This window comes from Blennius ocellaris (assembly GCF_963422515.1).
Source record: "Blennius ocellaris genome assembly, chromosome: 1".
Taxonomy (NCBI): domain Eukaryota; kingdom Metazoa; phylum Chordata; class Actinopteri; order Blenniiformes; family Blenniidae; genus Blennius; species Blennius ocellaris.
The window spans coordinates 16,867,183-16,886,866 of record NC_137650.1 but is presented as its reverse complement, the minus strand read 5'-3'; the positions used below and the strand labels follow the sequence as shown (position 1 = coordinate 16,886,866).

General features: G+C 40.2%; 1 protein-coding gene across 1 annotated transcript in view; it reads left to right on the top strand.

Moving 5' to 3' along the window:
• The window catches only part of LOC308132290 (neural-cadherin), a gene marked incomplete at both ends in the record, with an annotated part of 403,944 nt that overhangs the window by 151,462 nt on the left and 232,798 nt on the right, over positions 1–19,684 (top strand). Inside the window, one exon of the mRNA XM_080499326.1 lies at positions 11,166–11,308. Coding sequence (XP_080355452.1) covers positions 11,166–11,308 — 143 coding nt within the window. The remainder of the gene's footprint in view (positions 1–11,165; positions 11,309–19,684) is intronic.

Sequence of the window (19,684 nt, the reverse complement as noted above, 5' to 3'; positions counted from 1 at the left end):
CTTCCAACAGTCTTACTTCTTTCCAATTCTAAATATAATTCTCTATCCATCCCCTATTCATTCCTTCATTCATCCATTCAGCTATTGCTACATTTCATCCAAATATGAATTACTTCATTTATGTCTGGTATAAACCTGTAACACAACTGGACACATTTGCAAAACTCTGAACACAGTTTTGATTGTGTGCATTTAAAAATAAGTATATTAAAGAAAGATGAACCTGACCGGCAGCTTTTCAGCCAAATTTCTCCTTTCAATCAGTGAATTAGAAGAGATGTAACAGTTAAAAATCAGGGACTCACTGCTCGTTGTCTCCATTGTTAGGTCTCATAGACACACAAGAGAACAAACCAGAACTGACGCCAATCACCGAGCAACTCTGGTGATAGGTGACTTAAAAAGCTCCCAATGTCGCGGACATCAAATGATGCTGATTGGTGACATTTTATGTCAGTCACTCATATTGTTAATCAATGATTGGTAAAACTGCTTCTAAACCCCGCCTCCTCACACACATTAGGGACTAAGAAGTAAAGAAATCTGCAATCTTGCAACAGCAATTACATATTTTGAACAACAAAACCGGCAGCTTTTGTTCCTAATTTTACATGTGGTGTCACCTCCTGCTGTTTAGATGTGGTACTGACCACTCTTTCCTCTCACTAAGTCCTCCAGGCCTTCATTCATTCCAAGAACGTCGGACATATTACAGTTTCGAGGCCACAAGCAGTCAATTTCCATCCTGAGTGGACCGAACTGGAAAAATAGTGCCATAAGTACCTTTAAGTTAAACTTTTTTCTTTGCTGTGGCACAGCATAAAGGTGACGGATATATTTTTACATTTTACTCCAGAAAATAACTCCAATCTCAAAATAAAGCCAATAGCATCACCAATTTCTCAGCTTGGGTCTCAGTGTTGTGTGGTGTTATGTTACATGTGATACTCTTCAGAAATGTTTTATAAAGTCATTGTTTTATTTAACATTTTTAGTGCTTCGTAGTTTGGCCGGATTGGGGCCAATTTTATCTCACAGGCCTTGTGTTTGACACCCTTAATGTAATTATTTTGCATGTTCTGGATGTCTCAGTACTTGCACTTCCTTTAGTAATTAAAATACTTGATTGGTGGCTTTGGATCAGTCTATCAGATGTCTTCTTATCTTTTATTCAGCCATACACAATCGCCAATCACTAACCTCTTGTCCACTCTGTGATTAACATGCAACAACCACGAGTCTTTCAACATTATGTACCCCATCTGCTGTACCTCAGGGAAGTATCCCATTATGTTTTTTTTTCCTTTTTCATGTGCAAGTCTATTAAAAAAAAAAAACTCAGAACTTGCAGCCTTGAGTAAGATTTTTTTGTTTTTGTTTTTGTTTGTTTTTTTCTCCTCATGGTGCTGCTAGTGTTCCAAGTGTAACATTATCAGTTTGACAGGTAGCTCACCACAAAACTCATCTCATGAAACAAAAACAACCTCAGAATCGTTGTTTAAGAAGGTGTCGAATATGTTGCGTTAAAGTGTTTGCGATGGTTGTTGTTCTGTCTGCTCGCATTGGGATATCAGACCTGTCGTCATCGTAAACTTGACTGTAAGATGGATCCATTTGAATTCGTAATGAAGGCTCTGTCTTCATCCATAATGCAGAACTTGTCGATCCGGAGAGTCTGGACAAAAGCAGCTTAGTAGGCCGTGTGAAAGACTCGCGCATCAACTCGGCTGCACAGACAGCGCCTGTAATTTCGCCATCAGATTGCAGGCTTAAATGCACACCGAGAGTCACAGCTCTTTCAGGCTTTCAGGTGAGATAAATACATGCAATTATCAAATGATGTTCCAAATGGCTTCCTCAGTCCACAAGTAGAAGCCGTTTGATCAATGCACCCTATATACCCTGAGGGGAACTCCATAAAAAAGAGACACGTCACAGTACTGTCTGACTTGCATATCGATCTGTGTGTAACTGCCCGGCTTGCGAAGTAAGTCCCAATTGTTCAAATGCTGCAGCAAAGCCTCAACAAACTGAGCAGATGAGTGGCACGTCAGTGGCACAAAGAGTCTGTCAGTTATTGAATCAAAACGACTGCGGTGACAGAACACGGTCAGTGTTCAGCTCCTCGGGAGAGAACCTCGTTTTCTGTGAATGAAAAAGAACAGTAATCGTTGGTAGACTGGCAGGCGAAGATATTTTGAAATCATACTGCTAGAGTAACGTGTATTTTGAATGTGCATGCTCATGTGAGCAGTTAGTGATGAACAAAAAGCAGAAATAGACAGATCTTTTAGTCTAAGCTTTCTTGTCCAGTTGTAATTTGACGGCAGTGGAAGTTGCGCAACAAAAGGTGGGATCAGTTAAGTCAACAAATTGCTTTATTTTTTTGAAAACATTTTTTAGCTTTGTATCTTTAGCCAACAATCTAGGTCAGATAGTATCCTTCTAATAAAAACATTTTGATATGCCTGAAGGTTTCCATCCAAACATCTTCAGCAGGATTACCATTGCAACAACGTATCTTGTTGTCATGGCCTTGTTTGGTTTTAATTGTCCTTGTTTGGTTTAAAATTTCGAAAACTATCATTTTCTCCAGAAATTATTGTCTCAAGACGGTCTAACCCCAGCTCACATTCCATCTTGCTGAAAGGTCGGGTACCTCTGGACAGGTCATCAGTAGATAACATAGAGAAACTAATTTCCCATTTACGCAACATTTTTGAGCGAAACTTCTTAACAACTTAACTTAAAACTTCTATTTTGGGGTCCGTTTACACGATATCTGTGCTTGGACTCACTAAAAACTGCTATCAAGGTGGAATTTTTGGAAAAGAGTGACGCTGTCTCTGTGGAAATGGGATAAAACTTATCTTTTCCAAAAGGCTGCTACTGCGTAGTAACTCGTAGTTGTGTACATGCTCAGAACTTGGACAATCAGAACAATGTTTTCCTCCAGAGTGTCATGACTCCCAGTCCATATTCTCCTGGGACTTGGTAGTTTTATAGTTGACAGTCACTGTAATAACAATCCAACCTGGTCGTCTGTCTATTTGAATGTCTGTGTACAAAAACAAACATGCCAATTATGGCATGTTGGGTCCCAAACCAAATAAAAAGAAAGCAAGTGGGAGAACAAGTCTCACTCTGGCTCGGCCATCGTCACTTATCGCAGCATAAAAGTAATTATTCCATATTATATCAACTAATGGGGAACGTGAGCTGGGATTAGACAGTCGTGAGACACGTTAGTTTTATCCTACTGATGATGTGTTGTTACAATAGTAATCCTATTGGCTTCACTGCATACCCACATGCCGAAGTGTCCTTGGGCAAGACACTGAATCCCAAACTGCCTATGTGAATGCAGTGTGAGAGTGAGTAACCACTCACTGGTTGGAGGGGCCGATGGTGCAAAAATGGCAGCCTCATTTCCATCAGTCTTCCCCAGGGCAGCTGTGGCGACATATGCAGTTTACGTCCATCGAGTATGGCGTGAATGGATAATGCAAAGTAAAGCGTCTTTGAGTGTCCAGAAATGTGCTACATAAAACTAATGCATCGTTATTGTTATTACATGATTTTTCGCTTTCATTACGGTAATAGGGACATCATTTTCAAAGTATTGTCATGTAAAGACGAAACTTTCCAGAAACAAAAATACAAAAAAGATGCGTTGTCACTTGAAACATTGTGGAGTTAATGGGGCTTCAGTGTGCCCCATTGACAGATCATGTTTTCATTCACTTCTAAAGGCATTGATGTTTATAAGATCAAGTCCCACTGTTCTTTTTTCACATTTACCTTTTTACCCAGCACCTGAGAAGCAGCCATACAGTGTGATGCTGCCATGACCATGCTTGCTACATTACTGTGTCAAACATAGTGTAAGTTGAATTGTCTAAATAACTCTGCTTTCATTCAGTCAAACCAAAGAACATATTTTCAGTTGGCTTCAGCAGCCATTACATATTACATTTCCTTCAACCTGACTTCTCTCGCACAGTGGTTTTGTCTCTGCTGCTGTCTCATGAAGCCTTGATTGGCCTGGAGCTTGCAGGTTGTCCCTCATCTGAGCTGCTGAAGCTTCAAACTTCTTTAGAGAAGTCGGAGGTGTTCTCCCTCATGGGTTCCCTTCTTGCAAAGTTGCCCATGAAACCACATTTCACATAAACCGCCATCCCTTTCATGTATTAAAGAGTGATAAACTGCAACTCCAGGGAATGTCAATGACTTTTTTTTTTTACATCCATCTCCTTACTTATAATATTCTGTGACCTTTCCACAGAGTTGCTTTGAGTGCAATTTATTCTACATGTTGTTTTTGTAGCTGGGATTACTGATTTACCAGGGAATGAACTAATCCTCTGTGCCTCTGTTGAATTATGATGGTTGCTGCTTCCATTGGCAGGTGGTGTCTGTGCAGTTTTTTTACAATAATATTTTGTATATTACAGCTAATTGTCTACATACCACCACTGTGCTGGAGGGAAATGCAATAAATACATCAAATTAACTGACAAGTAGGTGGTTTATAATCAGGGGAAATATGAAATAAACTGCCAGAGGGTTGGTTTTGTTTTCACAAATCACTATTTTTCTCATATATTTTCAGTGATCCTCCTCATTTTATGTTACATATTTGTAATATCTTGTGGATGGACAATTATTATAGTCTCTTCAGAATGTGATAAGAACTTATTGCTTGTTCACTTAAGCCTCAGAGACGATGTGATTTTTGGCCAACATGGCTGAGTCAAAGTGAAATCTTTGGTCGTGGCTCTGTACCGTGGTGGTAGTATGTTCCACCATGAGCCGGGTCAAGGACGGCCGACGTGGTCGCGAGCCTGCGATCACTATCAGACAGTGTCAGATATTTGGAGCGGTTGTAGCTGCTGCGGCAACCTGCAGCCTGTTTGTTTCATTTACACGGAGTGTGTTTTGTTTGAAAATCAAAAACCACAACAGGAAATGCTAGGGTAAAATGCTAGTCTGCTCACAAGTACTTACTTCAAGCTGCAGTTGTAACATTACCCTCCATGTTGGCCTCCTCTCTTTGAGCCACGACCCATCCATATTCTCCTCCTGCTACTTTTTTGGGGATTGCTTTCCAAACACATAATTGCCACGATGGCAAGGCTCAGTTCGCGTTTATGTTTAGGACGTGTTATTGTTGCGCCATCATGTATTATTGTGCAATCATGTCGACTCACGTCAGGTACGAGTCAACAGGTGTTTTCATCGTACAGTCGGCTCATAGTGAAACTTCAAGTTGTGGCTTTGTTTATGTCGTTCAGTGTGGTGGACTGGGACTTGTAAGATTGTTAAAGTTGCACAGTATATAGGAGCTTTTCGAAGTCAAATGCAGTGTGGCCTTTAATCTGTTTTAATGTAATATTTTAAACAGCTCCAGAGGCTATTGACTGAAATGGTCTTGAACAGTTGACTCACCTTTAAACACTCTTTCAAGGTATCTCTCTTTCACTACTTTCAATGTATACTTTGTTAGTTGTTTGGATGTCTTCCGATCAAGATTCATTCTCGTAATGTCATAGATTAAACGTTTCAGTGCTAATGCCAAGGCACTTTATTATGTTAAAGTCATGACCCAGAAGATGGTGTGTTTTACATTACAATATGCAGGGTTTAACTAAGATTGTGACTGCAATGTCTTTTAAGCATATAGAGTGGTGACCATGGGTCAACAAGGTAGAAAGGCCAACCTCTTAAAATACAAATTTGCTTTGAAGCACATCAAGTGGTTCAGATATGTACTGTCTGTGCAAGGCCAAAGGACAGTTCAAAGCTGGAGTTTGAAAGTGTTCCTGAAAGAAAACACTGAAGGCAAGTTTCACAACTAGAAACTGCACCCATGAAAAATTAATCATCAGCCAAGCGAATTGCTTATCCAAGTTTCAAGTTTACGTACTCAATGTTTTCTCTTGATGCCTTCACCCAAAACGCAATCAATTCATCCTTTCATCAGTTCATCTGACCCTCTGTCAATGCATACATCATCCATACAGTTATAATGCTTAAGTGTCACATTGAATCAGGCATTTTTCTGGACAGCAGACTTGAAAACTCTGAACAAATATTCTGTGGGGTCAAAATTCAGACCTTCCTCCATAGCCCTCTTTCACCGGCTCCTACATCATCGTCATGGCTGTTTGCTGTCAGTTCTTGTGTATTTAAACAGGTTTTTTTTTTTTTTAAAGACTTCTCCATGTTTTGATGGGTTTAATTGCCTGCCTCTTCTTGTTAGTATTCGTTCACATCACTTGTCACAATTCCACCTGAGCAAACATAAGAAACGTTGGGGGGGAAAAAAAAAAAAAAAAAAAACCTTTAACACAAAGAAACCTACAGAATCAGACTCAGAAGAGGAGCCTTTCTGTCATACTGGTTGGGGTTGGGGCAAACAATATTCTGGGTCCTGAAAGTCTGCAGTCCTACATGTTTTCAACGTTTACGACTCTGACCTACTTGTATTTGATGAATGTATCATGATGAGACTGAATTAATGAATGAATAAATGAATGGAACTTTATTTTGAACATACACGAGACAGAAACAGATAGATAGACTCTGACTCTCGAGACAGAGAGAAACAAGCAAACTGGATAATACTAATTGCCACCCAGTTAACAGACATCAGTTTATCAGCTTATGGATCATGATGTTTGTTATTAGCATCATTTTTAATTGAGAAAAATAGTGTGACAGCAACCAGATATTCACATTTGGAATGAAACTTGGTATGTGTGGTTTGGTAAATGGTAAATTGATTTCACTTGTACAGTGCTGTATAGCTGTGTGAGCAGCCCCAAAGCGCTTTACATAGTTCATCACATTCACACATTTACTGTGGAGGCTGCAGCTGTGCAAGGTGTTGTCACTCTAATGCAGTGGTTCTCAATTATTTTCTGTCATGCCCCCCCGAGAGGACAGAATTTTTTTCAGGGCCCCCCCCCCCCCAAATTGTACTACCATTGAGAACCTGATAATATTTATTTGTTTATCTGTATAAACCACTGTATGAGTTGCTGGCAACAGCATTCTGCATACAATCGCCTGATTATCAAAATAAATTAATAAAATGAGCTGGAGGCCCTTTTTTTTTATCATTCAAGCATGAATAAAGACACTAATACTGAAAGTCGCGCCCACCTCACGCCCCCCCTGACACCCCACCACGCCCCCCCAGGGGGGCTCGCCCCACCATTTGAGAAGCACTGCTCTAATGGGAGCAGTTTGGGGTTCAGTGTCTTGGCCAAGGACACTTCAGTATGTTCGCAGGCAGAGATGGCCGACATGAGAATCGAACCTGCAACCTGCAAGACGACCGCTCTACCAACCAAGCTATACCGTCTAATGGTAACATCAGATTGAATTGCCTGATTTTAACCATTTGGACAAAGGTGTTCTATAATAACTGGATCTTTACATTTTTTGAAATGGGTTTTTCAACAACAGACAATGTGATAAGGAAACAAAACAGCCACTCATGAAATGCAGATTTTACTGATGGAGTTAATCAGCAGTTAATCGATGGTACTGTGTATGCATGCTCAAGGTGAAGTCACGCAGAGCAAGACATCTTTCATGTTGCTGTTTGGAGATAGTTCAGAGAATGTTAAAGCTAAAGTGATGGCGATTTTTAGAAATTCCTGGCGTTCTGCCTGAATTCACTTGTTTTTTGACTGACCAGATCAGAGAAGTGTTTTCATCAGGCTCTGCAGTTTAAATGCTGTTTGAGTAAAAGACATATGATAGCCTGGCTGGAATATTGCCAAAGTGGTTTCAGTCTAGATTTTATAGCACAAAGGCCTAATTGATGGCGCTCTGCAGAGATGGCCATCCTTTCTGCAGGTTCTTCTGTGTCTTCAAAGAACATCTGAGGCTCTGTGAGAGTGTCTGTTCAGTCCCTGTACGCAATTAAATCCTAAGACCTACTTTTTTTATATTTGGACCAGACAACCAGCTCCACAAAGATCCCCACTGGCTTTTTCCATTCATGATTATTCAAACTATGCTGTGCTTCTGGGAACGCTAACGGCTTCAAAATTGCCTTCATGGCATTGCAGCGAGCTGTGTATCACTGCAGTCTGCGTACAAAGTTTTACGTGGAATTTCTTGGACCACTATGGTTAAGACATTCAAGTTGTTTTCTTGACTCATTTTATCCAATCAAATGAAGTGAACTTCATTGAAGCTCCCAGCACATTGGAGATGAGAGTAAAACTCTGAGCAACTTAAATGCACCATGTATGACAAATTGTAAGCAATTGGCTTTGGACTTTGTATATATTTGCACATTTTATTGATCAGGTTGTGTCTTTCACCATGTGGATGAGCAAATGATAAGATTAGTGCTTCTTTTGGTGAGACACATTTAGAAAATACTACTATGCATCACTTTCTCCTCAGTTCACTGTAAATGTATCCGTGCTCCTTATCCACTGATTTAGGCTCCATTTATACAGCGTCTCAAGTGAAAACACAGCATTTTTGCTTTTTTGTTATGCGTTTAAATGGGAATGTTTTGAAAATGTTTGTTTCCATGGAAATAGCAGGAATGTTGAACATAATGTAGTTAGCATGTGTTGGTGATGTTCTTTGTTTTTGAAATGAAACCACACACACACACATGCAGCAGAAAACAATACACTTTCAAAATGTACAATTTGAGTACACCAACATTCATATGGACAGACGACCAAGTTGGATTGTTATTACATTGACTGTCAACTATAAAAATACGAAGTCCCAGGAGAGTATAGACTGAGATTCATGACACTCTGGAGGAAACATTGTTCTGATTGTCCTCCTGCTGAGCATGTGCAGAAAGACCAGTTAGCAGCATTTCAGAAAAGTTGTTTTTGACTGTTTCCACGGTGATCAGAGCATTTTTTAAAAAGTTGCATTTTCAGTGACTCCGAGCACGGTTGTCATGTAAACACACCTTCTTAACCACAACTGATGTTTTCCATTTTCTTTTGAAAACAGCGTGCAAACGACGCTTCAGAAGCAAATTGTAATAACACCCTTTACTTAAAAGTAGTTGCCAATAATAGACATATTCCTTCTCCATATTGTGATGCAGAATAGAAGACAACACAACCAAGAGAGCTGTTCTGAGAACCACCCGTCCCCCCTCACCACCACCACCACCACCTGCTGAATTTTCGAGTTAACACCACTGCTGCCTGTATCTTCTCACTCTGTCACTTTGAAAGTTGTTAGATTGCAGGTTTGCTCTGATAATAGGTGTGGAAGAGGAGGGGTGGTGGTACGGGTCAGATGCATGTGATGCTGTGTGGCTCTCTACATATACTCTGCACTCTCACATATTTAGTTTGTGTCCACTTCTGTCTGTCTTGAGTGAATCTCCAAACACTGTAGCCCAGGGGTCTCACACTCAGATCCTTGAGGGCTGCAGCCTTTCATGTTTTCCATCTCTCCCTGTTTCAACACGACTGGTTGCAATGACTTAATTATTATCTGGCTTTGTGCTAAATGTTGTGATGAACCATCAGGACATTCACGTGTGTTAAGAAAAAGGAAGACATGAAAGACATGCAGGGCTGTGGCCCTCAGGATCTACATTTGAAACCTATTCTGTTGCCTGTGTTAAAACACAGAAAGAACAATAATCTGGGTGTAAAAATTTTAAAAAGGCCCAGGCTTCATTTCAAGAAATTCCACACAAATAATGTCTCAGGTACTCGTCCACTCACCGTTTTGGGGGCCACTTCTCGCCGTGTCTCACTATTATTGCTGGATCACAGCTGAGAGCCAGTTGCTCAGAGTTCAGCCTCCTGTGGCTGCAGCTGTGAGCCCTCGATGAAATTTCCTTTGGTCACAGTGTGTAATACAGGAGCTGGTCCAGCCTCGGCGCGGCACAAACAACAATATCCTGACATGAAGAAGTGACTCAGAACACCACAGAGCTGTCACATTTCATCTTTTAGTGCTTCATTTGACACCAACAGTGCCGCTTATACACAAGTCTTCTGGTAAATATCGCTTAAAGTGTTCATGTTTAATAAGTGACTTTCTGAAATGCAAAAATTAACTAAATGACAATACATTTTTTTTTTTAAATGAGATTTTGATTTAAGGTGAAGTCAGTGGTGCATTTGGTTATTGTGTAAGGAGCTTTTTCCATACAGAACTAACTCATCATACTTTCTCTACATTTACCTATTTTATTTCTGGACCTTTAAGTTTTTCTTTGTTGTGGGGCAGAGTATACGGGATGACAATGTGTTATATTTTCAACAAACCAAACTATTACATCTGAAAGTTACTTGGATCTCAACATAAAACCAATTGTAATGAAACCTTGAAGTACAAAATATGGTGAAATGTCCTGAAAACTTATTCTATAGCTGTTCTAGTCTGGGTATCTTTACAAACTCCCCCTGACAGCGTGGCTTTGAGACTAATACTAATTTTCTTATTTTCTGGCAGCTCAGGTCTCTGTCTTGTGTTGTGTCCACTACTATGAAGAAATTATTTAAAAAAAACAAAAAAAACAACCTACATTTGATTTGACATTTTTACAATTTTCTTGATGGTTTGACGGATTGAAGCCTCTCGTGGGCCAGTTTTGATCCACAAGCTGTGTGTTTGACACCACTGCTCTGGACCAACACTCCCCCGAGAAACCTAACCTATTGAAGTCAAACTAACAAAGTGAGTATGCTGAAGCTCCACCACACACTGCCCAAAACCTTGAAGCCAGGTTCACTATTGTAAACATTCCTAGAATGCCTCCAGCAAAGTTTTGTGTCAATCTTTCCAAAGAAGGTGTCCCATTCACCTTTTTAAAAGAAATGAATAATCAACAATCTCTTAGACATACCACTTGTTTGATTATCAATCAGAAAATCAATATCAACCTATCTTGTCGTCCTTTGTGCCCAATGGCTCGGAACATCCTATTGAACAGATACCGTCATAAACTTTAGAAAGTGCCCCCAAAATTATACATTGTTTCTATGTGATACATCAATCTGCTGGTGAATGGATTAAATGGATTTGAGAGCTTTTGCAGGATGCATCTCATTTTCACCTTCACAGTCATGTTTCCAGACGTGTCCTGCTGCAGAAACATATTAGTCAGGTGTTGATTGAGGTCTTGGTTGTTTGTCTTTTATCAGATATCGAACATTCGTCTCGGAGGATGCCGGCCCGAACACACTAGTTGCCACGGTGCTGGCGAAGGACCCCGATGGAGACGGGATCACTTACAAGATCACAACAGGAAACGAGGAAGGGAACTTCGTCATCGACAGCCAAAAAGGTTAGGCATGTTCTTCTCTCTTCCTTTGAACATTACTGTTCATTAATATTGATTTAGATATTACTATTTATTTCCTTACGTTACCCCTTTACCATTTGAGAGACAAAGGCCCAATCCCAATTCAATTTTGTACCCCTACCCCTAGCCCTCCGCCTCCGCCTTTGCCTTCCCCTCCAAAATGAAAGTTTCATCCCTTAGATTTGGGACACCCCTCTCCCTCTGCTCTCTCCCGCCCCTCTCGCTCCGTCTCATAGTTTTGACATCATAATACGGCGCCGTTATATCAGCAGAGCTGAGCCACGGATGTTTGTTGATTTTCCAGCAGGAGAATTACAAATACCGTTACAAATTCAACGTGTTGCAGTTGGTTGGCTGCTTTGTTTCGTTTTCCGCCGTTCCACATCAAGGCGAAGAAATAGACAGAGACATGGATTACTTCAGTTTTTGCGCTGTATTTGGACTTCAGAAATATTTCCTCATTCACCATGCGAAAGCGGATGAGCTTCCTTATTTGCTCTTTGGAACTATACCGTGTAATAATAAAATGTTATAAACACGGTCTCTATGGAACAAACACACCAGGAAGGTACATATGGCAGACGGCAGCGCTACTGCCGTTCTTACTAATATAAAACACAACAGGTTTATATAACTTGAGAAGCGTATATATGTGAATCTTACTAGTAGAAAACACAACAGGTTTATATAACTTTAGAAGCGTTTATATGTGAAATGCGAGTCCTTCGGCGCCATGTCCTCATACCCCTCTGTTTAAAGTGTGCATCTGTAAACGCTCCGTTTCGAGGGGTGAATAGCCCTTCCCCTTACCCCTCCTCCTTTGCGCACTAGTGAAATGGGACACCCCTTAGACTCTCGTGAACGCGCATTTTAAAGGGGTTGGGGTAAGGGCTCGGGCTAACGGGTAGGATTGGGACGCAGCAAAAATCTTACACCATATAAATACAGCTGTACGGAAAATGCAAATGAACCCTAACCCTAACTCTGCAATAAGATAAGATATGATAACATAAGATGTTCCTTTATTTGTACCACAGTGGGGACATTTGCATCATTACAGCAGCAAGTAGAACATAAATATGTAGAAGTATATAGAACAGAACAAACGGTATATAATAAGTCGATCAAAAATTAGCAACAACAATCATAGTAAAAATGTACAATCAAGATAATCACTATGCTGTCATTTACATTTTTACAAGAGTAATGTAACAGTATTTGATTTTGAAAGTACAAAGGTGGCTCGGTCAGTGTGAAACTTTAAATCAATGATCCTAACGATGTGAAGCTTTTCTAAATAGTCTCTGTTGATGATATGCCATCAAATCTCATCCTCCAGCAGTATGCAGCACTTCATGTAGTCATGACAATCTGTCTATTCATAGGTCGACTTCTTTGCTGGAAACAACACACATGGCAGAAATGTAGCAGTCGTAAAAGGCGAGCTCCGAAACTTATTTTAGTCTTGCTTCTTGAAATGCTCGGTGACAAATGTCAGACTTTTAGGCTGCCATCAATGTGATAGTCACCTTCGGCACAACACTCAGCAATATCCACACATATACTTTATATTTTTCCTCAGACCTGTTTTCACTCTGCTTTGCTGTTTGTTTTCACTGCTATATTTACACACACCATAAAAATGTAAAGCCTGTGCCGTTTGTCAAGCGTGCCCTAGAGTCTCTTACAAAGATGCTCACTTGTGTGTGGTATAGTTTTACTTCTTTCCTCATAGTCGATGTGATGATGACGCCGCGCCGACTTCCACTCTTACTTTGAGCGGTAAAGTATATTTACATCCTGACAGTTCATGTCATGATGTTGCAGGAATAATCAGCCAGTGTGCAAACACTGTTTCCACAGTGTCTTTGTGACTCAAAAGTAGCATCCAGGGTTTATAGTCACATGTCTTCATTTCCTCCGTGTGTGTGTGTGTGTGTGTGTGTGTGTGTGTGTGTGTGTGTGTGTGTGTGTGTGTGTGTGTGTGTGTGTGTGTGTGTGTGTGTGTGTGTGTGTGTGTGTGTGTGTGTGTGTGTGTGTGTGTGTGTGTGCTTGTGCCCATGCGTGCACTCTGTGATGGCGGTTATTCCATGGCGCGAGAACCATTTTGCAAATTGCAAGCACCCGTCTGAATTTCCATATCACATTATAGGGTAATATGATGACTACTACAAATTCAATTACTCAAAACTTCAAGGCACAATTTCCACTGCTCTCCAGCAATGACATCCACTGTCAACTGATAGCAGAGAGGAGACTTTTACCGCTATAATATGATTCCTGCTATCAGGTGACGCACACGCTGACTTCCCCATGCATATTGTTTGACTGAGAAAATCTCTGCACATCCCTGGTTGCGGAAGGTTAACTTTTGATTTCAAACTTGTGTTCTCCATCTGATGAGCTTCATAGGGATATGTAGTCAAGAGGTAAGTTTAAGTCTCAGGCCCTGTCCATCCAACCAAAAACATATTTTTTTTTCCAGCTCGGGTCTCAGTGTTGAGTGGTCGCTCCTCTTTAAAAAAAAATCAATGTTTTCATTGAAATTTTTACAGTGTGCGTGTTGGTTTGGCAGATTGGATTCTCTTGAGTGCTGTGTTTGGCCAACGGGCCTTATGTTTGACACCCATGGTCTGTGATAGTTGGATTTTCCCAATTAACTAGCAGATGTGGTTCACCTGCTCTGAAAACACAGTGTCTTCCTGCTAATTGAATTCCATTATCAATTTGCCTGGCCATAAGGAATTCAAACGACCACGATAATTTAGCTAAGATAATTCTGACTCTGCTGTCAGAATCACCTGGGATGGTAGGAGGAGGAAGGCGTGTCACTGTCCCTGGGGAGAACAGTCTACAGCAGGGGTCAATAAAAGCAGTACCAGTCACACCTGGAAACCCCAGAGACCCTCTGAATCAGGATTATCTGTAAAATAGGACAATTGTGATTCTGGACAAATGTGTAGAAACTGTTTATACATAAAACATCAAGAAATATACATTCACCAGCCACTTCAGTAGGCTACCCTTGCTTGTATGCTTCAGAAACCATTTCCCACTAGAAGTCTGAAGCATTCATTCAACATGGCCCAAGTTTTCACATGGAGGCAGAGATCCAAACTCATCAGACCAATCTTCTGTTCTCAGGGTTCGGTCTGTTGAGCCTCAGTTTTCTGTTCGTCTAGCTGCTGCAGACAATTATCACCCATTATGTGAGTCCTTGTTGCTCTTACCGCCTTTTTTTTCTCAACCAGTGTGGCCTTTCTCTTCTGACCTCTGGCATCAACAACGCCTATTGTCCTAAATACCTGCTGGTCACTGGAGAGTTTCTCTTTTTCACACCATTCTGTGTAAGTCTGAGATGCTTGTGTGTGAAATCCCAGGCTGACCAGGAGTTCCTGAAATTTTCAGATGACTAGCCTGGCGCCAGCAACCACGCCATGTTCAAAATCTCACAAATCACTTTTATCCCACATTCCCACATGCCCACAAAATAGAAACCTTTGTTGAATGTTGAGGGTCTGTTTCCATGACAACGGTGCTCGGAGTCAATGAAAATGCAACTTTTTAACAATAACTCCCAAGGTGGAATGTTCGAAAATGCTCGGATTCTGTCTGCATAGAAATGGAGGAAAACACCACTTTAGGAAAACACTTATAACCCTGTGGAAACAGGACAACATAATGTTTTGAAAATGCTACAACCCCAACTGAAACTTTTTGAAAATGCTCCAAGTCCATAACATGGACCCAAGAAATGCTACATCAACAAAAACGGAAACTAAATTTGTGCTGTATGCAACAGCAGGTTTTATTATGTAAAAACAGCATTCATGAGTGGCCCCACATGGAAACTACATTGTTTTCAGCATTTCTGTCATTTCCATGGAAATGGACATAGTTTTCCTATAAACACAAAGCCCTTTCTGAATTGAAAACACAAGCGATGCATTTTCACTTGAAACATCATTGTCAAAACAAGGCCTGCAATGTGACGTGCTGCTTTCATAAATGGGAGAAACTTGTAATCCACTATCTTGCCCAAAGACACTTCAACAATCAATGTAGATCCAACCACCAACTTTAAGGCTGGAAGTTGACTTGCTTTTCCTCATGAACAGAGGTTCTAAGTTACAGATACTCTTCCAAGGTCACTTTGGCACCAAATTCCATTATAAGGTCTAACTCTATCTGTAAACACAGCATGAACCTCTTAAGGTACAATATGTATTTCATTTTAAAAGAGTTGTAAAAGCTCTACTAGCTATTAAACCTTCCTCACTGCTAACTTGTTGCAGTGTAATATCAAAAACGGCTTGAACAGGGTTCTAAATCGAAGCAGCTGCATGGAATCCAGCCTCTTATTTTTTCTTTTTTTTTAATTATTCGATTGTTCCCACATGTCAAAATGTGATCAATGAAACATGACCAAGGTTTGTGATATTCATTTGATGAATGACTTCTCGACCCAACTCAGATTGGTTTTGTTTCTGGCTAATTAAACTCCTGCTCAGACAGAAAGAACCACACACCATACTCTGTGTACCAAACACAATTACCAAGGTGAGATCTGGCCTCTCCTCACAGCTCCAACAAAATAGAGTTCATATTCCTATCAGTTACAGTTTACAAAATTTGAAGACAAGTCCAAGTCCAACAATGGCTTCTTGCTAAACAAGCTTTTCAAAGGTAGCCTTATCTTGATTCATTTCCCTCATCCTATATTTTACAGAATGTTTTTTTTTCTCCAAAATTATTAGTTTCCCATCTCGTTATATGTTTCTTCATTCAAATTTGAGAAATATCCAGTTCCAGTTCTACCTTCCATAATATCAGCAGGAACTAATATGTTTTTGTGCTGCTGGAAAAGTGACTTAGACCCCGGTGCGTTTACACAAGTGTTTTTAAGTGAAAACAAAACTTTCCTTGTGTTTTAGGTTTTAGGTTTACATGACAATGGGGCTCAGGTTCACTGTAAAAGCATTTTTTTTTTTTAAACAGCTCTTTTTGAAAAGGCTCTGTGTAAACAGTGTTAATTTTAACTTTTCTGAAAAAGTTTATAGCTTATCATTCTCTGCATGTGTGTATAGTTTTATTACAAAGACAACCATCAGCACAAAAACATGGCTGAGCATGCTAACCACAATGTGTTCAGCGTTTCTACACTCTAAATTTTCAAAATGTTGCAGTGCAAACCCAAATCTTTTCCAAAACAATAATGCAAAAATTGTTTGTTTTTACTTGAAATGTTGTGTAAACAGTTCGCTAATGTTTCAGAATTCTCTAATGCAGCTCAAGATTTGATGATTTCCCTTGTTGGATATTGCACACATATTTTTCAAGTTTTTCGAGAAACTATGGACAATATTCTCATATTCTGTGAAATTCTGTCTCTCAACTGTGAAAAGTTTTGTAAATTTTCTCCACTTGGTTCTGGTAGTAATAGCCAAAAATAATCACCAAAATGTAATGCAATTTACAAAGGAAGGGACATAAAAGAAAAAAAAAAAAGATTTATTGCAGTTGCTTGACCTATGGAAGTAAAGAATAATGTCATAAAATGTATTGAAATTTTCAATTTGCTGAAACACGTCCTTCAAATAATGAGTTTGCAGGCATATCTTTCTAAATATCACACCGTGGCACCTGCATATCACCAGTCCATTGGAATCCAACTTTAATGTTTCTTTTTGTCTCATTCAAAATGCTATGTTCGCTCACGTTTGATGGAAAAAAACCAAACTGTAAGTAATAGCTCACCAAGAGTTAGCTAACCCCCATCACCCCCCCATGTTTTCCCACAGGGGAGAGACACCCCACACTGACATTTTGACAAGAAATGCAGACTTACAGGGTCAAAAACAAAAGTACAGAACTAGAGAACAATGGAACAAGGGCCTCAAGAAAGAGGACGCAACACGAAGGCAAAGTGAAACACACTACAGCACAAAGACTGGAGATAAACAACAGGAAACACACCACTTACAATATGAACACAGAGAGTGAAGAATCAGGACGGTTGCTTCAGCTGGTACAGCAATGGAAATGGTAGCAGGTTTGATCCGCCATCGACCTCGATTCAAATGTCTTTGAGGGAGAGGATGAACTCCAAACTGCTCCCGGTGGAGGATTCATCTGTCACCATTAGTGTGTAAATGTGTGAATGTGATTAACAAAGTAAAGTGCTCTGGGGATTGCAGACACTGTAGAAAAGCAGTATATGAATGAAATCCATTTGTCATTTAATCAGCACAGACGATGCGGAAGTGGATGAGCAACACTAGACCTGGAATGAGAAGGTGATAATTAAACAAGGAACAACCAGCCATAAAAAAAAGAAATTATGAGTAAATGTGATTTGCAACAGAGAAAGGAAACCAGAACCAAACAGGACTCAGGGTATGAGACCACCAAACACAGCTATGTTATGAACGTATGTTCAGACATCCTCATAACTTGGCTGTAAGTTGATGTGTTTAGTGGCTGATGATTTGATGAAATCCGCTTGAATGTCACATGGACTTGTGCTTAATTAACACAACACACCATAAAAATATTACATTTGTGGTTCAGATAATTTAGGAAGGTCACAGCAGTTGATTCACTTGGATTTTATTGACTATTTGTTCACAGGTGCCAGAATACATTCAATTTTGGAATCGGAGGCTGTATTAGTAAGAATCCCATTGACTGCCATATACAATAGACATATGTTCAGTTTGTCCATCTGTTCGTGGCTTTAAAACTCACAAAAGCTAGCTAATGTTCCATCTCTACAGTGCGTTGAACGAGTTTATTCAAAAGAGTTGCACATGGTCACTCTCGCTCAGCCATGAATTGATGACATTTTGATGCTCAGGGTCATGTTATCTACTGCCCCTCAAGGAAAGAACTCACTTTACCATTTAGTGAACCTCTTCAAAAAACTGTCAGCAAATGCTATGCGATAAGTTCAAAAGACACTTTAGGTAGAGCCTTATGGGTGATTTTTTATTGATTACTAAAACAATGAACTTGCCTGCATTTAAGTCTCAAGTGCAGATACATTGAATAAATATTCCTTCTTATTATTGTACAAGGACAATACAATTGAAAAGTGTGGTCCTTAAGTGCAATATTATAAAAGCAAAAATACAAATACATGACAACAGAATAAAACCCATACATAAAAACAACACATTGCACATAACATCACCCTTATTGTGAACTAATGCTCAATTCCATGTCATTTTTAATGTGCAGAATCATTGTGGAGATGTCGGGAGAAAATAAAGGAATAAAATAAAGTGTAGAATACATATTTGGATGTGTCCTGAGATTAGTGCAACTTTTGGTTTAGAATGAAAACTGTTCCAGACTGTGTTGGTTTTGACTGCTCTTTAACACCTACCTGAGTTGTTCAGAGCCACTGAAAACACAACCAATTTGGCTGCACTGCACATGCTCAGTAGCTGGACAAGAACAATGTTTCCTCCAGTGTCATTACTCCCAGTCCATATTCTCCTTACATTGTTCTTATTGTCCATCTACTGAGCATGTGCACAACAACTAGTTAATATGGCTGTGGTGAGCATGCTCAGTAGCAGCATTTCTTCTTTTCTCCAGTTTACATGGTGACTGAGCCGTTTCCAAAATGTTGTGTTTTCAGTGGCTCCGAGCGTCGTGTATACGTGTACTCAGAATGCCTTGAAACTTTTGCTTTTTCGCTTGAAATTGTTGCTGTTTTAAGACTGCAGTACAAATCTGACTCGCTATCAATCTGATGAAGTGTCTGTCCTTTCAGCCGCTGTTACTGCCTGTGCCTTCATAAAGCTTCAGTCGATGACTGATTGACAGGAACTTCACTGACAGTCAGTCTCACACAGTGTAAAGTGAAACACACACACACACACACACACACACACACACATACACACACACAGCCACTAACGCACCACCCGGTGTGTGTGCCTCAAAGTGTGACACCGTAGTTCCTGTAATATGATCCAATATCTTTTCTCAAAGTGCTCAATATTTGGTCATTAAAAGTATTTTATGATTCTTATAATGGAAGGCGAGCACATTGGATTCCGCCCACCCTCTCCTTCTCCCTCTGCTACTGATGAAAATTCTTTATTGCCTCCCCCCCCTCGTGTTGCCGCCCCCTCCCTCCCCCCCTTCTCCCTAACCATCCTAAATGTCCGACAATCATTCAAGTGATTGTTTTCCTCCCTTCCGGCAGGAGCGGCCGCGCCAGCCTCCCTCTCCATGTTAATTTGCCTGTAACTCAGCCCAGAATACAGTGTGTTTCCTTGAGATTTAAGGCACCCATTAAGAACCAAGAGGCCCGGTCAATATGATGATCACGCGCTTGCTATTAAA